The sequence below is a fragment of the Oryctolagus cuniculus genome, chromosome X, assembly GCF_051225735.1.
Source record: "Oryctolagus cuniculus isolate XC-2025 breed Fujian yellow rabbit chromosome X, ASM5122573v1, whole genome shotgun sequence".
Classification (NCBI taxonomy): domain Eukaryota; kingdom Metazoa; phylum Chordata; class Mammalia; order Lagomorpha; family Leporidae; genus Oryctolagus; species Oryctolagus cuniculus.
In genome coordinates, this window is record NC_142888.1 from 5732676 (window position 1) to 5753699 (window position 21024).

General features: G+C 45.4%; 1 protein-coding gene across 11 annotated transcripts in view; it reads right to left on the reverse strand.

Moving 5' to 3' along the window:
* Positions 1 to 21024, reverse strand: part of MAP7D2 (MAP7 domain containing 2) — a 138894-nt gene that overhangs the window by 17681 nt on the left and 100189 nt on the right. For all 11 annotated transcript variants that reach the window (XM_002719945.6, XM_002719944.6, XM_008272430.5 and 8 more), the window contains 3 exons: positions 20620 to 20747; positions 1353 to 1720; positions 585 to 717 (listed from right to left, as the gene is read on the reverse strand). In XM_002719945.6, coding sequence (XP_002719991.1) covers positions 585 to 717; positions 1353 to 1720; positions 20620 to 20747 — 629 coding nt within the window. The remainder of the gene's footprint in view (positions 1 to 584; positions 718 to 1352; positions 1721 to 20619; positions 20748 to 21024) is intronic.

A 21024-nucleotide genomic window follows, 5' to 3' on the forward strand; every position in this document is an offset into this window, starting at 1 on the left:
AAATAGGACAGGGTTCAGGCCCATGTATTTTCACTGTGTTCCCTGGGACGATTCTGATACCTTCCAAGGTTTAGGGACCACTGCTATGTCTTTTAGCTTGCTCCAGGATGGCTCTTCTTGGCTCGCTGCTCATGGACTATGAGGTTGACACTGCCCCCCCCCCACACCATCCCCTGTCGCTCTGGAATGCAAAATAGGATAATTGGGGGAGAAAACAATTTGAGGAGCAGAATCAAGACCTCTATATACAGAACGTCCTATCTTTCCAGGGAAAATCTTAATGTGTAAACAAAGCTTAAATCCCCCTAAAAGCTTTTATGAGGACTTTGAGTCTCAAAGTCCAATATTTAGATCCAAGAGCTGTAAGTTTCCAGGTTCTCTGAAAACAGTAAAGTTCCCTTGCTGATCATTATATCTAAGATATGATACAGATTCCCAAGCACCTTCCAGGCAGAGCAGGATTTTAGGTTCCAGTATTTCTGCTCAGGTTTTAGCATTACCGAAACTGTAAAAAGAAACACAAGTTGTTCTTTCTAGCACAGCCTTTACACAAGACCAGGACAAAACTCTGCGCACTCGTGTACCTGTTTTGTTCTTCCTTCTCGAGTCGTTCTTGTTCCTCCTGTTCTTTCTGCAGCCGGGCCTGTCGCCGTTTTTCAGCCAGGATCTTTGCAGCCTCTCCTGCATCAGTGGTGCCTGCTGTGGGCTTCCCCAAGGCTGTGTCAGAGGAGAGGTATCAAGAGCAAACGATCAAGAAAAACAAACCTAATGATTCCACGTACACAGAATGTGCCAATGGGACATGAAAAACCCATCCCAGCGTGATGAAGGGAAACACTGCCAGGACCAGCACAATCAGTCATGGAGCAGGAGAAGCTGCAATAGCTTGGCTGTAGCCCTGGACAAATTTCACAGCAGAGGGTAGTGGAAAGGTGAGAAGAGACAAGGTCACTGGCATGTACCACAGCAGCCACTATCTGAGTCAACTTACTACATCATAGAGGCAAGTGTTAAGGACTAAAGAAGGTCATTATCTTCTTTAGTGTTTCTTTTTGCAGTTTTCATTATCAGGAAGTACAGATGATGGCTGAATGAGCCTGTCTTAACACTCTGTGAGCTTTTACAGCCAAGAGTAGAGTCAGCTCCTAGGTCTCCTCTGGGGGGTTCTCAGGAAACTGCGGAGGACTCAGAAACAACAGGCACGCCTGAGAAAGAAGAATGAGGTAATGAAGTTGTTCCGGGGGAAAATTCCTCTCTGTCCCCAAGTATGAGAGAATGGCCTGTGCATTGTGCCAGAGGGAGAACCATCTAGGATAAGTCTAGGGCCAGTGGTAGCGTCGACAAAAGTCTACCTGTACTAATCTCGGCCTTTCCTCCTGCATGCTTGTCTGCTATGTGCTTCTCACTGATGTGTTTCTCAGCCATGTGCTGCTCGCTGGCACGTTTATCAGCCACATGTTTCTCGCTGGTGCGCCTGTCGGCCACGTGCTTCTCACTGGAATGCTTATCTGCTATGTGTTTCTCTGGGGCTTCCTCCACGTGCAGGGCAGCCACCTGCTGACCCAAGGCATTTTCCCTTTCCTTGTTGCTCTTCTCTTTCTCTGCTTTCTTCTTGAGCACTTCTTGGCTGGGAAGGGCAGGAAAGCGGTATCTCACGGGAGACCCTAGGTATGGTGGCTTCATCGTTTTTGGAGATGGCGGATATGCTTTTGAAGTTGTCCTGGAAAACCAAAGACATGCTGTAAGATGATTACCAGGCCTCACCACAGAGCTCTATGTTCTTAAGACGCCTGGTTCCACAAAGGGGAATAACTTCATCCTTCTGGAGAAACAAATGTAAGGCTCAGCACATCCTCAAAAGTCTTTAAAGTCTTCTTACCCTCCCGGGACATACAGTATTTATAAGATAGCTGTGGTGGAAAGGGAAGTATTGTAGTAAGACTAGCTGGTGAGAACATGTCCTAATCTCACCTAGGTTCAACCATAACCTAAGGATGGGTACTGTGGTTTGGATATGGTTTGTTTCCTAAAGTTACATGTGCTAGAAGACTGGTCCCCAATACAACAATGCTGAGAGGTAGTCAAATCTTTAAGAGGTGGGGCCAACTGGAAGGCGATTAGGTCATTAGGATTAATATCTTCATGAATGGATGTCTTTCTTGAGAGATTCGGCTAATTCTTTGAGAGCTGATTAGGTCACTAAGGGAAGCACATTAGGTCTTGTAGGACTGAGTTAGTTATGAGAATGGGTTTAGGTTAGCCACCCTGGTCTCACACATGCTCTGCTCTTTGGCTTGTCTTGTGCCTACTTTCTTTCTGCTTTCTGCCATGAGATGACACAGCATGAGGCCCTTATCAGAAGCCTAACAGATGCTAGTACAGTGCTCTTAAATGTCCCTGCCTCCAAAACTGTGGGCCAAAATAAACCCTTTTTCTTTGTAAAGTACCCAGTCTCAAGTATTTTGTTATAGCAACAGAAAACCAACTAAGATAGATGGAGTGCCAGGCATTTTTCCACTACTTTTTTCTTTTCTTTTCAAAATTATTTATTTATTTTCACTTTATTTCAAAGGCAGGAGAGAGAGTGACAGTGTTTCCATTAGTTGGTTTACTCCTCAAAATAAATGCAATAGCCAGGGCTGAGCCAGGCCAAAGCTTCAAGCTCAGAATTCAGTCTGGGTGTTCCACATGGATGGCAGGGACACAACTACTTGAGTCAGAGTTTGCTGCCTCCCAGGGTGTGCATTAGCAGGAAGCTGGATCAGAAGCAGAGGGTCTGGAACTGGAACCAGGCACTCTGATACAGAATGTGGGCATCCCAAGTGGTGTCCTAACTGCTGCACCAATTACCTGCCCTTCTTGCAGTTGTCACAGAATAATACGTAATATGTTAACATTATCTTTAGTCACCTGACTACGCAATAGCACACCAGAACTTCTTATTCCTATCTAATTATAACTTAGTACCTATGAATCATCTTTTCTCAATTCTCTCCCATCTTCCCTCCTCAGCCACTGGTACCATTATACTCTTAACTTCTACGAGGCCACCTTTTCAAGACTCCACATATGAGTGAGAACATGTGCTACTTATGTTTCTGTGCTTTTCTTACTTCATTTAACATAACAATCGCCTGTTGCATCCATGTTGCAAATATCAAGATTTCATACTTTTTTTCCTCAGTAATATTCCACTGCATCCCATTTTCTTTATCCATTTGTCAGTGGATGGGCACTTCGGTTGTTTCCATTTCTTGGCTACTGTGAATAGTGATGCAATAAACATGGGAGTGCAGATGTCTCTTCAACAGGGTAATTCATTTCACTTAGAGAAATACCCAGTAGTGGGTTTGCCAATCTACTGGAATGAGGTGATATCTCATTTGATATGCATTTGCTTGATCATTAATGATGTTGAGCCTATTTTTTCATATACCTATTGGCTATCTGTACGTTTTTCTTTGAGATACGTCTGATGAGATCTACTGGCTTTTAAAAATGGGGTTGTTTCAGGCCGGCGCCGTGGCTCAATAGGCTAATCCTCCACCTTGCGGCGCCGGCACACCGGGTTCTTGTCCCGGTTGGGGCGCTGGATTCTGTCCCGGTTGCCCCTCTTCCAGGACAGCTCTCTGCTATGGCCAGGGAGTGCAGTGGAGGATGGCCCAGGTGCTTGGGCCCTGCACCCCATGGGAGACCAGGAAAAGCACCTGGCTCCTGGCTCCTGCCATCGGATCAGCGCGGTGCGCCGGCTGCAGCGGCGGCCATTGGAGGGTGAACCAACGGCAAAGGAAGACCTTTCTCTCTCTGTCTCTCTCTCTCACTGTCCACTCTGCCTGTCAAAAATAAAAAAATAAAAAAAAATGGGGTTGTTTCTTTTGCTATTGAATTGAGTTCTTTGTATATCTACCACCTCTTTCTATATGAACACAAGGGTTGGATCTGGCTTCCACATACAGCAATGGGTTAATGGGTTCCTTTTTTGAAAACTGTGATAAAATATATATAACTTTACTTACCGTTTTGACCATTTATAATGAATTAATTTATTTTGAAAGAGTTACAGAGACAGATGGAGATACAGAGGGAGAGACACACACACACACAGAGAGAGAGAGAGACAGATCTTCCATCCACTGATTCACTTCCCCAGATGGCTGCAATGGCCAGCACTGGGCAAATCCGAAGCCAGGGGCCAGGAGCTTCTTCCAGGAATCCCACATAGGTGGCAGGGGCCCAATTGGGCCATCTTCCACTGCTTTTCCCAGGCCATTAGATGCTAGAGTTTCAGGAGGTGGCCCAATCCACTATGCTACAATGCTGGACCCCCTTTTTAACCATTTTTAATTGGAAAGTTCAGTGGCATTAAGGACATACACAGTGCTATGCAACTATCACCACCATCCATCTCCATTAAATATAAACTCCTCATTCCCCCTACTTCCTGTCTCTATGAAATTGCCTATTCCAGGGGCCGGCGCTGTGGTGCAGCGGGTTAACGCCCTGGCCTGAAGTGCGCCAGCATCCCATATGGGTGCTGGTTTGAGACCCAGCTGTTCCACTTCCCATCCAGCTCTCTGCTATGGCCCAGGAAAACAGTAGAAGATGGCCCAAGTCCTTGGGTCCCTGCACCAGCGTGGAAAACCTAGAAGAAGCTTCTGGCTCCTGGCTGCAGATCCGCACAGCTCCGGCCATTGTGGCCTATTAGGGAGTGAACCAGCGGATGGAAGACCTCTCTCTCTCTGCCTCTTCTTCTCTATCTGTGTGACTCTTTCAAATAAATAATAAATAAATCTTAAAAAAAAAAAGAAACTGCCTATTCCAGCTACCTCACATAAGTAGAATCATACAGTATTTGTCTTTTGGTGTCAGGGTTATTCCACTTAGCGTAATGTCTTCAAGGTTCCCAGTATGAACAGCTCAATAGCAGAAGGTAATGGACCATGATGAACTCACATCTTCAGTGTGGTGGGAGCCTGAAGGTTCTGTTAGATCCATTTAAGGATGAGAGTACTTCAGAAAGTTTGTGGTGAGATAGAATTAAAAGATAAGTTTATTTTGGTACAAAATACATTTTATACCCATGCACAGGTTTTTTATAATATGCATTTTCTATGAACTTTTTGAAGACGCCTATAGATAGAAATGTCAGGAGTATAATTCTAGGGAGAAAAGGTCAGATTGGCCTGAGTGGGGGAGGTTCTGACAGCCTCAAGTCACTATGTCCCTGAGCAGCTTTGCTTCGACTTGTTTTAACAGAACAGTCATGTGTAGGTTCAGTTCTAACATATTGCAAAGTTCTATTCTAAATAAAACTAGGCCAATTACTCATGAACACACATTTAAGAATAACTTCTCACTGAGAAGTAATGGTGGATTATTCAAGATAAAACTCATTAAGAAGTGTTTACATTCCCCTACCCATGAATAACAAAATAAATTCGAAAATACACAAAAAGGTATAGACACTCTTACATACAATACGAGGGGGTCTTCCATAAGCTCATGAAAAGGCATATAATGGAAAAATTACACATAGATTTAAAATTTTTGCACCAAACTAAACTTATCTTTTATTTTCATTTTCCACAAATTTAACGTTAAGTCCCCTTGAACAAATATGACCTTCAAATTAGAGAAGTGTGTACCAAGTCATAGATTTTTTTCTAACAGGGAGTAACTAAAAACAGAATAAAATCTTCAAAGTTCTACAGTTTAGCTACCTATCTGTAGTTTCCTGCTCCTCCTGCCTTGTCATTTGCTTACATGCACCCAGCACTGTGCAAGCTGCCTTGTAAGAGCTGTTAGGCACAGGCATCTTGAACAAGGCAATGTGGGTCTGGCAAGCCCCATGGCTCTCTAGCCAGCCCGGCTCATCCCATCGTGAGCAACTGAAGTCTGGCAAAGTAATTTTATTTTAATTTGCCAGAAATAAGTATCCTGGCTAATGAAAGAAATTAGACATAAATTAATCGGGGTAAATCACTGTGCTTTTTATAGATTTTTATTTTTAAGTACCTTCTTGTCTTTCTGATTGCCACAATAACCCAGTAAAGTAGGTAGGAAATTACTATTAACCGCATTTTTGATGAGAAAAACCAAGTCCTAAGTGCTTTAAATAACCTTTCCTAAGAGATGCAAATAGGCAAGAGTGTCAGAGCTGGCACCCAACCCATCTGTCCTTTGCCTTGGTTTTTTTGGCTTTTCCACTTTAATTCTTCCAGGTTCAATTAGAAATATAACAAAGGGGATTCATAAGGTTAGTTTGGGGTGGTAGAACTAGGCCTTCCAAGAGCATGAAGAAGGATTTTATATCCTTTTAAGTTCCATGAGCAGCAGAAAGTATGAACAAACACTTCTGTAAGCGGAGTGGCAAGACTCTCGGGAGAAGGCTATCATGCTTTTAAATGTGAGCAGACTAACGAGTGGAACCCAAAAAGCCTTTCTTCCTCCATATCCTAGAATCCAGTTCTGTGTTCTCCAAAGCAACATGCTTCCTTCCATGCTCGGTGAAAGACCACCCACTGACGGGAGGGTTCTGTGGCCTTACCAACACAGCTCAGCCAACGTTCTGAAAGTCTACTACTTCCCAGAGAGAAAAAGCAATTTCATAGCTGAGAAACCCTGGGTACCACCTTAATCCAGATCAAAGTTAGTATCACCAGTAATCAAACAAACTGACATCATGGCTTCCTGACATGAGGCCTTGAGAAGGACCCAACATCTGTAGTAGGGGATTCCTGCCTCAACTGCACAACCTGAATCTAATCATGACCAATCCAAATTGAAGGACAGTCCTCAAAATAACTATAGGTCTATGTGCTTTAAGAAGGTCAAAGTCAGGATAAGAGGAACTGTTCCAAGGTTAATGGAGACTAAGCAACCAGGACAACTAAATGCAATGTTGATCCCTGAGTTGGGTCCTGGACCAGAAAAAAAATATGCCAAAAAGGATCTTATTGGGACAACTGGCAAAGGTTGCTTATAGACCATAAATTAAGTAACAATATCATGTCAAAGCTAAATTTTCAGATTTTATAATTTACTATGGTTTAAAAAAAAAAAAAAGTCTTTGTCCTTAGAGGTAAAGGGGCATGATGCCTGTAACTTACTCTCAAACAGTTCAAGGACAACTCTGTATAAGTATGTGTGTCCATCTATGGAGGGTGAATGTGATAGACTATGAATGAGTAATGGGAAGATGGGAATGATGACGCAAATGTGGCTAAATGTTCACATGGGATGGAAGGTGTACAGGAGTTCCAGGAGTTCCCTGGGGTCTAGTCTTGCACCTCTGTGAGACTGAAAGGTTCTAAATAAAAAGGCTCAGGGCTGGCATTGGGGAGCAACACTGGCATCCCATATGTGTGGTTTGGGTCCCAGCTGCTCCACTTCCAATGTAGTTCCCTGCTAATGTGCTTGGGAAGACAGTAGAAGATGACCCAAGTACTTGGGCCCCTGTGACCTACATAGAAGACCCAGATGGAATTTGAGACTCCTACCCCGGCCATTGCAGCCATTTGGAGAATGAACCAGCAGATGGAAGATGCCTCTCTCTAACCCTGCCATTCAAATAAATTAATAAATAAAATATTTAAAAATAAAATAAAGAGGCCCAAAAATTTATTTAAACTCAAATTATCTTCTGATAAAACTGGTGGGAAAAAACCAGCAAGTTGTCAGCACAGGAAGTCCTGAACCACTATAGATGCTCATCTCAGGGAAGCAATAACCATCCCATGTATATACTAGAGAAGCCTATGAGAAGGATACCCATTAATAAGTGATTAAATGTCCTGAGACACAAAGGGAAGAAGCTGGGTCTGGTAAACTTCTATGAGCCTGTGATTTAAAGCAAAGTAGGAGATGCTTATTTTGAGCCATCCAGACAACTTCATTCTAATTTTTCCCTTCAAATGGAGTATCTGTTTTGTCTCCAGCACATGATAAAATGAAATTAAACTTGGTTCCTGATACAAAATTGATGTCAGCTATGAACACTCTCCATAAATCATTGTCTTTGGCACACTGCATTTTTCCAAATATGTATCTCCCATCACAGGTAATCTTTTTGAGTTTATTTCTCCATCCCATTGCACCTGGGTTGGCCCAACTGCTTTGACCAATAATAATATAACAATATACAGCAGAGAAGTAATGCTGGCCTGGCAGTTTCTGCTTCTGTCCTGGGAGATACTTACCTTTGGAGTCACCACTTCCTTTTGGAATTTAGCCACTGGTGTGAGACACCTAAGCCATATAGAGACCATGCAGGCACTCTGGTTGACAGCCCCAGCTGAGCTTCCAGCCAAGAGCCAGTATCAACTGCCAGCCAGGTGAATGGGCCAGCATGGATCTCCAGCTCAGCTGCACCCCCAGCTGACACTGGATTGCAACAGCAAGGAAGACCCTGGGTGAGAACTACTAATGAGCCCAAGTCAACCCGCAGAACTATTGCTCCAAAGACCCCAGGAGGCCCTCTTTCTGTCAAGCCAAGTCATAGCACTGTGATAATTAACAATAAGCTATCATCCTAGAAGGATCAGGCCATCAAGGAGACAGGCACCTTTCTCTGAAGGGAGGAAGGAACCTCCACTGTGATACGGCCTTGACTAAACAAGTTCAGAGTCGGTGAACTCAAGGGGCTTCCATAGCCTGGACAGCTCATAGCAAGAGTCTCGGGTGATTGCTGACGTCATAAATAAGAGTGCCAATTGTTAAATCAACAATGGGAGTCACTGGGTTCATGCTCCCCACGCAGGATCTCTGTCCTTAATGTGTTTAACTATGAAACTCAAAAACAACACTACTAGTCGAACAATACCCTATACCTGGTTCGGTTGTGTGAGTGCAACCTGTTGAAATCCCTGCTTAGTATATACTAAGTTGATCTTCAGTATATGAAGGTAATTGAAAATGAAACGTGATAAAGGGCGGGATGGGAGAGGGAGTAGGTGAGGGGAGGGCCACGGGAGGGAGGGAGGTTGGGGGGGGAAGCCACAACAATACAAAAGTTGCATTCTATATTCTACTTAAAACTATTGGTTGAACTCTAATTAATACACAATTACTCTTAGGTGTTTAATTAATGCTATAACTAGTACTCAAATAGTATTTTACACTTTGTGTTTCTGTGTGGGAGCAAAATGTGGAAATCTTTACTTGATATATGCTAAATTGATCTTCTGTATATAAAGATAATTGAAAATTAATCTTGATGTGAAGGGGAAGGGGAGAGGGAGTGGGAGAGGGGAGCATTGTGGGTGGGAGGGAAGTTACGGGGGGGAGGAAGCTATTGTAATCCATAAGCTATACTTTGGAAATTTATGCTCATTAAATAAAAAAAAAAAAAACAATAAGCTATCATCCTAAGCCACTAAATTGGGGGAGGGGTAGCTTACCATCAATAGATAACTGAAACATTACTCATCAAAATGACCAAACTGACTTAGAATTTGTTTCTAAGAATATAAAACTATTAGATAGGGGCTAGCACTGTGGCGTAGCAGGTAAAACCACCACCTGCAGTGCCAGCATCCCATATGGGTGCTGGTTCTAGTCCCAGCTGCTCTACTTCTGATCCAGCTCTCTGCTATGGCCTGGGGAAGTGGAAGATGGCCCAAGTCCTTGGGCCCCCGCACCTGCGTGGGAGACCTGGAAGAAGCTCCTGGCTCCTGGCTTCGGATCAGCTCAGCTCTGGCTATTGTGGCCAATAGAGGAGTGAACCAGCGGATGCAAGATCTCTCTCCCTCTCTCTCTCTCTCCACCTCTCCTTCTCTCTCTGCGCAACTCTTTCAAATAAGTAAATAAATAAATCTCTAAAGAAAAACTATTAGAGAATAGTTCTCACTGAAGAACTAACGGGACAAGGCAGCAGCAACACTCAAAGGCAGAGGCAGGCTGGGTATATCTACTTGGCTACACTTGATTTCTTCTCTCTAGGTTACAGCAAGAAAGCTATGCTCCATCCATGTCTTTCAGAGTGTTGCTGTAGCTAGTTTTCTAAAACCCATACAAATACCTAACAATGCAAACAATGAAAATAAACTGCAATGCTTAAAAAAGCAATGCTATTAATATGCACAGCCACCCAACTGTGGCTTAACATATCTGAGATCAGGGAGAACAATGTACTGTCAGAGCCTAGGAGTTCACAGTAAAGGGATCATTAATCACATGATCCATCTAGGCTTCTGGATGAAAGTTTAAAGGGGCTATCTACACCCTCTTTGAAAGTCACATCATTTCTAGCGTGCTTTAAAAATCACACACTTTGTATGCAGAGAGGGAGCATCAAAAACGCCAGTTTGGGTGGGGTTTATTTTTTTGTGACACCATTTTAAAAATCAAGTGTATCTTTTTTATTGTCTTTCTTCAATATTGAGTATGCAAAAGAATAAAGAATGATATAACAAATGTCCATCCACCCCCTAGTCCAAAACAAAGACATTATCATTATTCCGGAATCTCTTTTGTGTCCCTCCTTTATTCAACCCCCTTCTCCACATTGGAGGCCATTAATGCCCTGAATTTCATTTGCCCCATTTCCTTTCTTTTTATAAAAAAAACTTAATCACATTTATATTTTTAAATACACATTATTTAGGTTTGCACATCTGAAAACTCAACATAAATGTAATGATTCTGCTGAATTTCTGAAACTTGCTTTTTCCACTCAACACTACTTTGCTGAGATCCACCCATGTAAGTTGTTGGCAATCCACTGTGTTTCACCACTATATAGTTGGAAATTTTTCAGAATTGACATTTGCTCTATTTAGATGCCATGTTTCTCAGAACTGGTCGATACTCAATGTGGTTCAACCACTAATTTTCACCCAGGGAGAAACTGTCTTTCTTTCTGAACATTTTAAAATCAAGAAGTATTTGCATCTCCTCTGACATCTCAACTCAGTAATACTAATTTAGAGGTCATATAGCAACTTCTATCCCCAGATTCTCGTGTTTTTCATGGTACACAAGGAAGCCAGCTCAATGACTATTTTGTCCTGCCTGTATCAGGAACTGCTGAGCAGGAGAATAAGCTGATGATGGCCCAGACGACAAGGAAGGCAAAGGGCCAGAGCCCAGGTTGGGCCCCACCATTTCCCCTATCTGGCAGCTGACCTCATTCCCACCCTCTAGGCTCTCCCTCTTTTCTTGCTTTCATCCTGCAGACACTGCCCTGATCTGAATGTCTGTGCCTCTTAAAATTCTTGTGTGAAACCCTAATGTCTACAGTGATGGTATTAGGAGGTGGCACACTCAGGAAATGACTTAATCATTGGGCAGAGCACTTATGAATGCAGTTTAGTACCCTCATAAAAGAGACTACACTGGGGCTGGTGCTGTGGCGTAGCGGGTAAAGCTGCTGCCTGTAGTGCCAGCATCCCATATGGGCACCGGTTCAAGTACTGACTGCTCCTCTTCCAATCCAGCTCTCTACTATGGCCTGGGAAAGCAGCAGAAAATGGTACAAGTCACTGGGCTCCTGCACCCGTGTGGGAGACCCAGAAGCTCCTGGCTCCTGGCTCTGGATTGGCGCAACTCCAGCTGTTGCAGCCATTTGGGGACTGACCCAGAGGATGGAAGACTTCTATGTTTCTCTCTCTCTCTCTGCAGCTCTGACTTTCAAGTAAAATACATAAATCTTTAAAAGAGAGAGAGAGAGACTCCAGAGAACTCATTTGGTCCTTTCTCCAAATAGGGTACATCAAGAAGACGGTCAATTATGCCCTAGGGCACAGGCCCTCTCAGGACACCAAATCTGCTGGATTTGGATTTCTTAGCCTCCAGAACTATGGGAATTCATTTCTGTTGTTTATAAGCCACCAGGTTATGGCATTTTGTTATAGTAGCCTGAATTTACTAAGACAGACACATACTGAGCACCTACTGTGCAAAGATAAATCAAGACAGTCCCGATCCTCAAGGCAGTCTAGCAGGACCACTAAGCGAATGTAAAATGCTAATGTCGGTATACTGCGATGAGGCACAGATCAGTGTAGCCTGCCCTGTGCTACATGCAGGACTCTGCTCCAACATCACCCATCCCCTCAGGGAAGTCTGCTGATCACAGCAGCTAGCTGCTCACTCCCCTCCACCACTGTGTCCTCTGCACCAGTTTAGTTTTTCTTCATAGCACTTATCGCCTGATATTATATTTGCTGTTCATTGCCACGTAAGCTCCACGAGGGTAGAAACTTGCCACCTTCACTGTTGCGTTGTCAGCCTTTAGAAGAGCACCAGACACAGGAAGGCACTCTACAGGTCAAGTGGATGAACGATAGAGTATGCACATGATGCTATGTGAACACAGAGCAGGGGTAAATTCAAATTTGGAAGTTTCAGAAAGTGTGAGTCCTGAGGGATTAGAAGTCGGGCAGCCTGTTTGTCATGTTGTTTTACTTTGCTGTGTATATAATGTATACATAAAGGGCAAAAAAGTCCTATTTACAACATCCAGCCTTCCTAGATGTTAAAAAGTTTGCTGGTGCATGACAAAAGTAAAGTTGGTAAATGAGTTAGTAACTTTACGTTAAAACTCATAGGAAACACTGTTCTTACAACCACTTATGGAAGTGAAATTGCTAAAATTCCCTGTAAGCATTACAGGTGCTTCTACCTGGGTTGTAGATTTGTCCACTGGGTTGGTAGAGATGGGAAGGGAAAGGTTTCTAGGCCAGAATGTTCTTGTTGAGAAGACATTCACTTAGAGCCTTTGTTACATGTGTGGGTTTTTTAGGGGCTATTGCGTGTTTAGTGGGAAACTGAAGTCCATACTGGAAACCCCTAGTCTCTAGGAGTTTAAACAACTGAGAAGAAGCCATAGCCTTCTTTCTTGACAGGCAGAGTGGACAGTGAGAGAGAGAGAGAGAGAGAGAAAGGTCTTCTTTTACCGTTGGTTCACCCTCCAATAGGCGCTGTGGCCGGCACACCGCGCTGATCCGAAGCCAGGAGCCAGGTGCTTCTCCTGGTCTCCCATGGGGTGCAGGGCCCAGGGACTCGGGCCATCCTCCACTGCACTCCCGGGCCACAGCAGAGAGCTGGCCTGGAAGAGGAGCAACCGGGACAGAATCTGGCGCCCCAACTGGGACTAGAACCTGGTGTGCCGGCACCGCAAGGTGGAGGATTAGCCTATCGAGCTGCGGCGCCGGCCAATTAAAGATCTAGGAGTTTAAAAGTAACACCTGTTTAAGTAGTTTGTTATCTCATAGCAGTGGTTGCATTTTTGGAATGGCATTAAACTCGACATCTTGGAGAGAATGCTGAAGTCACTGGGTGGTGGGCGGCAGCGGCGGGGGTAGGGAGGGTTGTAAGGAAGTATGCATAGAATGGTTACCTTCCTGTTAGATTGCTCCGATTGTCCATTGTCATATACATGCATTTTAGTTATTATTGCTGTGTATTAAAGATACATCAGTCAGGGCCGGCGCCGCAGCTCACTAGGCTAATCCTCCACCTTGCGGCGCCGGCACACCAGGTTCTAGTCCCAGTCGGGGCGCCGGATTCTGTCCCGGTTGCCCCTCTTCCAGGCCAGCTCTCTGTTGTGGCCAGGGAGTGCAGTGGAGGATGGCCCAAGTCCTTGGGCCCTGCACCCCATGGGAGACCAGGAGAAGTACCTGGCTCCTGCCATCGGATCAGTGCGGTGTGCCGGCCGCAGCACGCAGGCCATGGCGGCCATTGGAGGGTGAACCAACGGCAAAGGGAAGACCTTTCTCTCTGTCTATCTCTCTCACTGTCCACTCTGCCTGTCAAAAAACAAACAAACAAAAAGATACATAAGTCCTGGGTCCGGTGCTGTGGCCAGAGGGTTAATGCCCTGGCCTGAAGCGCCGGCATCCCATATGGGCTCTGGTTTGAGACCCGGCTGCTCCACTTCCTATCCAGCTCTCTGCTGTGGCCTGGAAGAGCAGTGGAGGATGGCCCAAGTTCTTGGGTCCCTACATCCATGTGGGAGACCTAGAAGAAGCTCCTGGCTCCTGGCTTCGGATCGGCGCAGCTCCAGCCATTGTGGCCAATTGGAGAGTGAACCAGTGAATGGAAGACCTCTCTCTCTGCCTCTCCTTCTCTCTCTGTGTAACTCTGACTTTCAAATAAAATAAATCTTAAAAAAAATGACAACAAGGCAATTTAAATTTAAAAAGATACATAAGTCCTAATGCCCAAGGGATGTTAAAGGAAGAGGTAATAAGATAATCCCTATATAAATGCCCCTTTTGGAAGTTTTTAGGAAGGACTATCTGCTGGGAGTGACCCTTGCTAGCCCTCCTCTGGGAGGGAGATGTCACAGTCCTGGGCTTGGTCACTGGAATGGTGGAAGGGGAGGGTGAAGGGAAGGGCTCATTACTACTAGTATCTCCATATCTAGAAGATGCTTTTAGATTAGGCCACTAGGTGTATATGTGCATTTTTTGGTAAATACCCATGTTTACTGTGGACAAAGTTCATTCTTTACAACAGCTATACCTTACAGATGTCTTGGGGTGGCAATGTATGATAAAAAGCAGAGCTTCCTGGAAGAAGTTCTTGGCTCCTGGCTTCGGATCGGTGCAGCTCCAGCCGTTGTGGCCATCTTGGGAGTGAACCAGCAGATGGAAGACCCCTCTCTCTCTCTCTCCCTCTCTCTCTGCCTCTCCTTCTCTCTCTGTAACTCTGACTTTCAAATAAATAAATAAATCTTTTCTTTAAAAAAAAAAGCAGAGATGGTGAATTAGGCAGTTTGCATCTTTTTGCTATAATTGATAGAAAAGATGCATCCTGGACCTGGAATCCTTAAACCACCTCTGAGCAGTCAGCATGTATCAGAACTTCCTCACTGGGCCGGCAGCAGAGGGGCAGAAGGAAGTACAAAGCGAGAGGTAGCCTATCTACATTTTGATGATAGCCACTGGTGGATGTGCATTTCTTTTGGCTGTGCTGTAGGAGTACATTAAGTAAGTGAATGCAAACATGCCTTGTTGCTAATATTCTGATAATACCAATGTGATCATGAATTCTCTTAGAAACAGAACACTCAGTACGCAGCGTTGCTGTGTGTATCAGTGTAGGGCAGTAAGGGAATGCAGTGTCTTAATTGTAACTCGGACAGAACTTGTATTTAGAGACCTGTTGCTATTTTTGTCTTTTACAAAATTTTTGTTTCCAAGAAAATCAATTACATTTTTCCTAACAGACTGAGTTGATGTAGTATATTTCTGGTTATCATAATACTCATACAGCTTTGAGATTTTGAATTGGTAAATATTCATGAAGTATGAAAAACCATGATCCATATATTCCATATCTCAGCCACATAAAAGCAGATGCTGTGTGTGCACACACGGGACCCAGAAGGACATGTTGAACTCAACTGCTTGTGATTGCAGATGACTTTGTTCTTTGCTTCTTGTGTTTTTAAGTTTCCTGTGGTGCACTTACTACACTTGAGAAAATAAAGGTTATTTTAACCGCCCTTCCCCCCAAAAAAAGAAGTTGGGAAGCCCTCTGGGCTAGGGCCTCCATTATATTCATTGTGTACATATCTCCCTCCTACCTCAGTCACGATTCTTTCAAATAGAAACAGTTCTCACTCATCTGGGGATTCTCAGTACTGGGCACAGTGACTTGCATTCATTAATTGCACACATATTTAAAGACCCTACTATGTGTTGATTACTATTACTAGATACAATGGAAATTTAAAAATTTTCCCTAAAGTAAACTGTGTACGAAAAATCTGGGATTTTATTGAAGCCTCTTTGGACAGGGAGAGCTTTGATAAAACTCAAATTGTGGGGGGGCAGTGCTGTGGTGTAGTGGGTAAAGCCACCGCCTGCAGTGCCAGCATCCTATATGGGCACCAGTTCATGTCCTGGCTACTCCACTTCGGATCCAGCTCTCTGTTATGGCCTGGGAAAGCAGTGGAAAATGGCCCAAGTGTTTGGTCCCCTGTACCTGCACGGGAGACCTGGAGGAAACTTCTGGCTCCTGGCTTCAGATCAGCCCAGCTCCAGCTGTTGTGGTCACTTGGGGGAGTGAACCAGCAGATGGAAGACCTTTCTCTGTCTGTCTCTCTGTCTATAACACTACCTTTCAAATGAATAAATCTTTAAAAAAAAAACTCAAATTGTCGGGCAGATAATCAGGCATGAGTGACTGGGGATGGGCCACACAACCCTCAACCAGGGGTGAAATCAAGGACCCTGTTCTCTGTAGGGATCTACCCAAGACTGCCCACTTGGTGGTTTACCTTGTGGTTAAGGTGTTCTGATAATACGAGAACTCAGACAAACCAGAGAAGTCTAGTATGGCACGTGTGCAGTGAGGCCCAGTTTGACACTGGGCATTGCGGTTATGCTCCAGGTACTCCCTACCCACCCACCTCCGTGAGCATCGCTGATGCATGCTGTGAAACACAGGCACAGAGAGCTGCAGAGCTCAAGGTATGTAATCCCCAGATGTAAATGAAAGACGCCAATTACGGGCATCAAAGCTGCATCACCAGTCACCACTCACACTTTAGGGATAAAGCCCCAAACCAGGGAAAAAAATTGCCATGTTTCTTCTCAACTGGTCCATTTGTCCCTTGGAATGTACTTTATTTATGTATGTATTTATTTAGTTAGTTAGTTAGTTTTCAAGATGTATTTTATTTGAAATGCAGAGTTACAGAGAGAGGGGAGAGGCAGAGAGACAGAGATTGTTCATCTGTTGGTTTACTCTCTAAATGGATGTAATGGCCAGGAATGGACCAGGACAAAACCAAGAGCCTAGAATTCAATCCAGGTCTCCCACATGGGCAGCATCTTCCACTGCTTTCCTAGGCACATTAGCAGGGAACTAGATTAGAAGCTGAGCAGCTAGGTCTCGAACCAGTGCTCAGACGAGATGCTGTTGTCTCAGGAAGTGCCTTAACCAGCTGTGCCACAGTGCTGGCCCCAGGAATATACTTGAATAAACTTTGCTTTACTATCTCTAGTTTCATCTCTCCAAACTGTAATTCATTATTCTGTTGGGGAAAAAGAACTGAGGTAAGCCACCTGTGGCTTAAAATACAAGATAGTTTTAGAAACACAATCTTCCTTAAGATTTTCAATTTCAAATTCTCATCTCTATTGAAGGCAATAACATCCATGGTTCAATTCAGTGAAATTTACAACAATGATGATGAAATTTGCAAGTTACTATCCACCCTGGGATCCTGAATCAATTTCCAGAAAAAGAGAAGGTGTAAAAAAGCCCCAGGATAAACTAGGTGTCGCTCCCCCTCTTCGTGGAGGAACGACACAGGACCCTGCGCTGTTCTTTCGTCTGCTCGGCCCTCCCCGGGTTTGCTGCTGGTTCTTCCCGGGTTGGCTACTATCCCTTCCACCTCCGTGGAAGGGCAGTTCCCCCTGGCCGCATTCCCCACTTCCGCAGGGGAGCGGCACACCGCCGGCCGGCTTTCTCGGGGGCTGCACGGGTTCCCTTAGATGTTCCCCATAGATGTTCCCTGGTGCATGCCGTCTCTCTCCTCCTTTATAGTCCTCCTCCGCCAATCCCAACTCGGCTGCCCACACGCCGAGTACGCTGCTCTCCTCCAATCAGTAGCAAGTCCTACAGTTTATTAGTTGAACTGGAGGCAGCTGTGCGGAAGCTGTTTACTTCTCTCCCAGCGCCATATTGTGGGAGAGCAGATGCATAGAATAAGTCTTAATTCCAGTAACTCAGTCTAGTCCGGTTGCTCCCCACAGATCCCCCTTTCTTTTTATTTTTTGGCGTTGATACGCGCCTGTCTTCGGTGTCCCGCGGCACACACTCTGCTCTGCTTGCTAGAGTTGCCACAGGTTCTTACAAGTCCTATCAAATCAGGCAAACCGAATCCGGGTCCTCTCTTCGCCATATTGTGAGGAGGTTTTTAGGCGCTGATGCGTGCCTGTGTTCGGTGACCTGCGGCGCATAAGCTGCTAGCCGCCGCAGGTGCTCATCGCCTCACTTAATCAGGCAGACCGAATCCAAGCTCTCTCACTGCCATGTTGAGGGGAGGCCTTTCTATTTCTCTATTTCTCTATCTCCGGGCATTCCTACTTCTCCCATTTTACTTCCATCTTCCAGCATTCCTATTTCTCTCACTTTACTTCTAAACTTCTGTTTCTCTTATCCCCGCAGCTTCCCGCTCTCATTCTTATCCCCGCGGCTTCCCGGCTGCGCCCGCCCCGAGGCTGCTTCTCGGCAGCTTTCCAGCTCTGAGCCGCTTCAGCCCGCGCCTCTTTCATCTGCGCAGCTTCCCGGCTTTGCGCGGCTTGGCTTCGCGCACTCCGCGGTCTCCACGCCTTCGCGTCTGCACCACGGCCTCGCGCCAGCCCCGTTCCCTATCTATTCACGCCCCGTGCTCTCTCTGCACGCGGCGGCTTCCGCGAGTAACACAGCGTAGCTTACGTGTCCGCCACTAGCATTCAATCTAAGTTCCCCGGGCTAGCCTGGCGAATTCAACCCAGCATACGTCTCCGCCCCACGGTTTGGCTTCCCGTCCTTTGCTCCCCGGGCTAATCAGACGGATCCCAATCTGGCTTACGTTTCAGCTTCTGGTTTCAACTTTTCGCCCCCCATTCCCGGGCTAACTTGAGAACCCCAAAGTGGCTTTCGTGTCCGCCTTGGCCTGCCCCCCACGGCTTCAATTTCCCTAACATTTTTCTCTACCCGGTATGTTTCCCCAAACTTTCCTCCAACGATATTCCTCCCTCATTTCTCCTGGCCTCTCCCCACAGTCCGCGTCCGAGTCTGTTTGTTCTAGCTTTCACTTTCGCTTTCGACCTTAGAGATTTCTCCCAGCTTCCCCCCGTAGTCCGTATCTGAGTCTATGCCTAGGCTTTCAATAGCTTCTTCCGGCACCTTTTTCGTCCGGCTTTTCCCTAGGCTGTTTGCTAGTCTCTCTCTCCGGTAATTTCCCTAGGCTGTTTGCTAGTTTCTCTCTCCGATATTTTCCCTAGTTCTTCCCGTTTCTTCCCTCCTAAGTTTTTTATCCGTCCTAGGTTTCCTATCCAAGCTAGGTTTCCTATCCGAGTCACGGCACCATTATGTCGCTCCCCCTCTTCGTGGAGGAACGACACTAAACCCTGCCTAGGCTTCATATCCGAGTCACGGCACCATTATGTCGCTCCCCCTCTTCGTGGAGGAACGACACAGGACCCTGCGCTGTTCTTTCGTCTGCTCGGCCCTCCCCGGGTTTGCTGCTGGTTCTTCCCGGGTTGGCTACTATCCCTTCCACCTCCGTGGAAGGGCAGTTCCCCCTGGCCGCATTCCCCACTTCCGCAGGGGAGCGGCACACCGCCGGCCGGCTTTCTCGGGGGCTGCACGGGTTCCCTTAGATGTTCCCCATAGATGTTCCCTGGTGCATGCCGTCTCTCTCCTCCTTTATAGTCCTCCTCCGCCAATCCCAACTCGGCTGCCCACACGCCGAGTACGCTGCTCTCCTCCAATCAGTAGCAAGTCCTACAGTTTATTAGTTGAACTGGAGGCAGCTGTGCGGAAGCTGTTTACTTCTCTCCCAGCGCCATATTGTGGGAGAGCAGATGCATAGAATAAGTCTTAATTCCAGTAACTCAGTCTAGTCCGGTTGCTCCCCACACTAGGCTTTCCTTTCTGTTAATATAAAGGTCCCAGATTAACACCAGAATACGGCTAGAAGCTGAAAAGGCTCAGAAATAAGACAATGAAAAATAAAGATTGTTGAACCAACATTACAAACTTAAACAATATGCATGAGAGTGATACCATAAACAAAGACAGGCAATACTAGACCAGAAAAGACACAATGAACTACAAACAAACCAACCAACCATACTATTAATTCAGTGATGTGCAATGGAAGGATTTTCCTTTTGGGAGATGGACACACCAATAACAGGTATTTGTAGTGTATTTGTAGTTGAGCATTTGTTGATATCTGCAACCCACATTGGAGTGTCTAGATTCGAGTCCTGACTTTATTCCTGACTCCAGCTTCCTGATAATCTATACCCTGGAAGGCAGCGGGTGATTGCTTAAATGGTTGGGTCCCTGTCACCCATTTGGGAGATTGAGTTCCTGGTTCCCTACTTCTGCCTGGCCCAGCCCTGGTGGTTACAGGCATTTGGGAAGTGAACCAGTGGATGGAATATATCTCTCCTCCCTTCTCCTCTACTCACCTCCCCTCTCCTCCCTCTTCCCCTCCTCTCCCTCCCTCCCTTTCTCTGCCTTTCAAATAAATAAAAATGTGCAAATAAATGCAAATAAAAAACAAGCAAACAAAAACCATAGTGCTGTTCACGACTGACAAATTATTATTTTCTCTGTCTGCCTGAAAGACAGCCAAGGTGATGGGTAGTGCAGGCAGATGTCCACACACAGTGCAATCAATTAATTCCTCACAAACCTGAAGAGAAAATGCTGAGTACACCATCTCAGTAAGAGTCCTATATTTACCAGGCAATACACCCATTAGTAGCTTACCAGTTACCCAGAAGATACACAGTCAAAGGAGATGGCTCAAAGGCCAGCCTTTCTCCCGCTCACCGCCTCTGCCTGGCCATGCCTCATGAGGGAGCAGGAGCCGCAATACTGGAGGACACAAGCCCCACCATGATTCTTGGTCATCAGACTGGCAAAGGGAACTATGCTTACTTGGATATCACAGGAGAAGATGGCCTCTCGGAAATTCCTTTTGGAAAGTCACATCTTCTCAGAGGGGATCCATGGCCACTGGTGGGAACCGAAGTTGTCACTCGTTGCCCTCTCTTCACCTTGTCCACCTGTACGGGACAAAGAACAGGACAGTCATGTCCCATGACTGATAGTACTTTCAAAATTTTTAACAATACTCCCAATGAAAATGGTGCTTAGCTTTTTAAAAAAAGATTTATTTTTATTTATTTGAAAGTCAGAGTTACACAGATAGAGAAGAAGAGGCAGAGAGAGAGAGGGGGGTCTTTCATCTGCTGGTTCACTCCCCAACTGGCTGTAATGGCCAGAGCTGTGCTGATCTGAAGCCAGGAGCCAGGAGCTTCTTCCAAGTCTCCCACGTGGGTG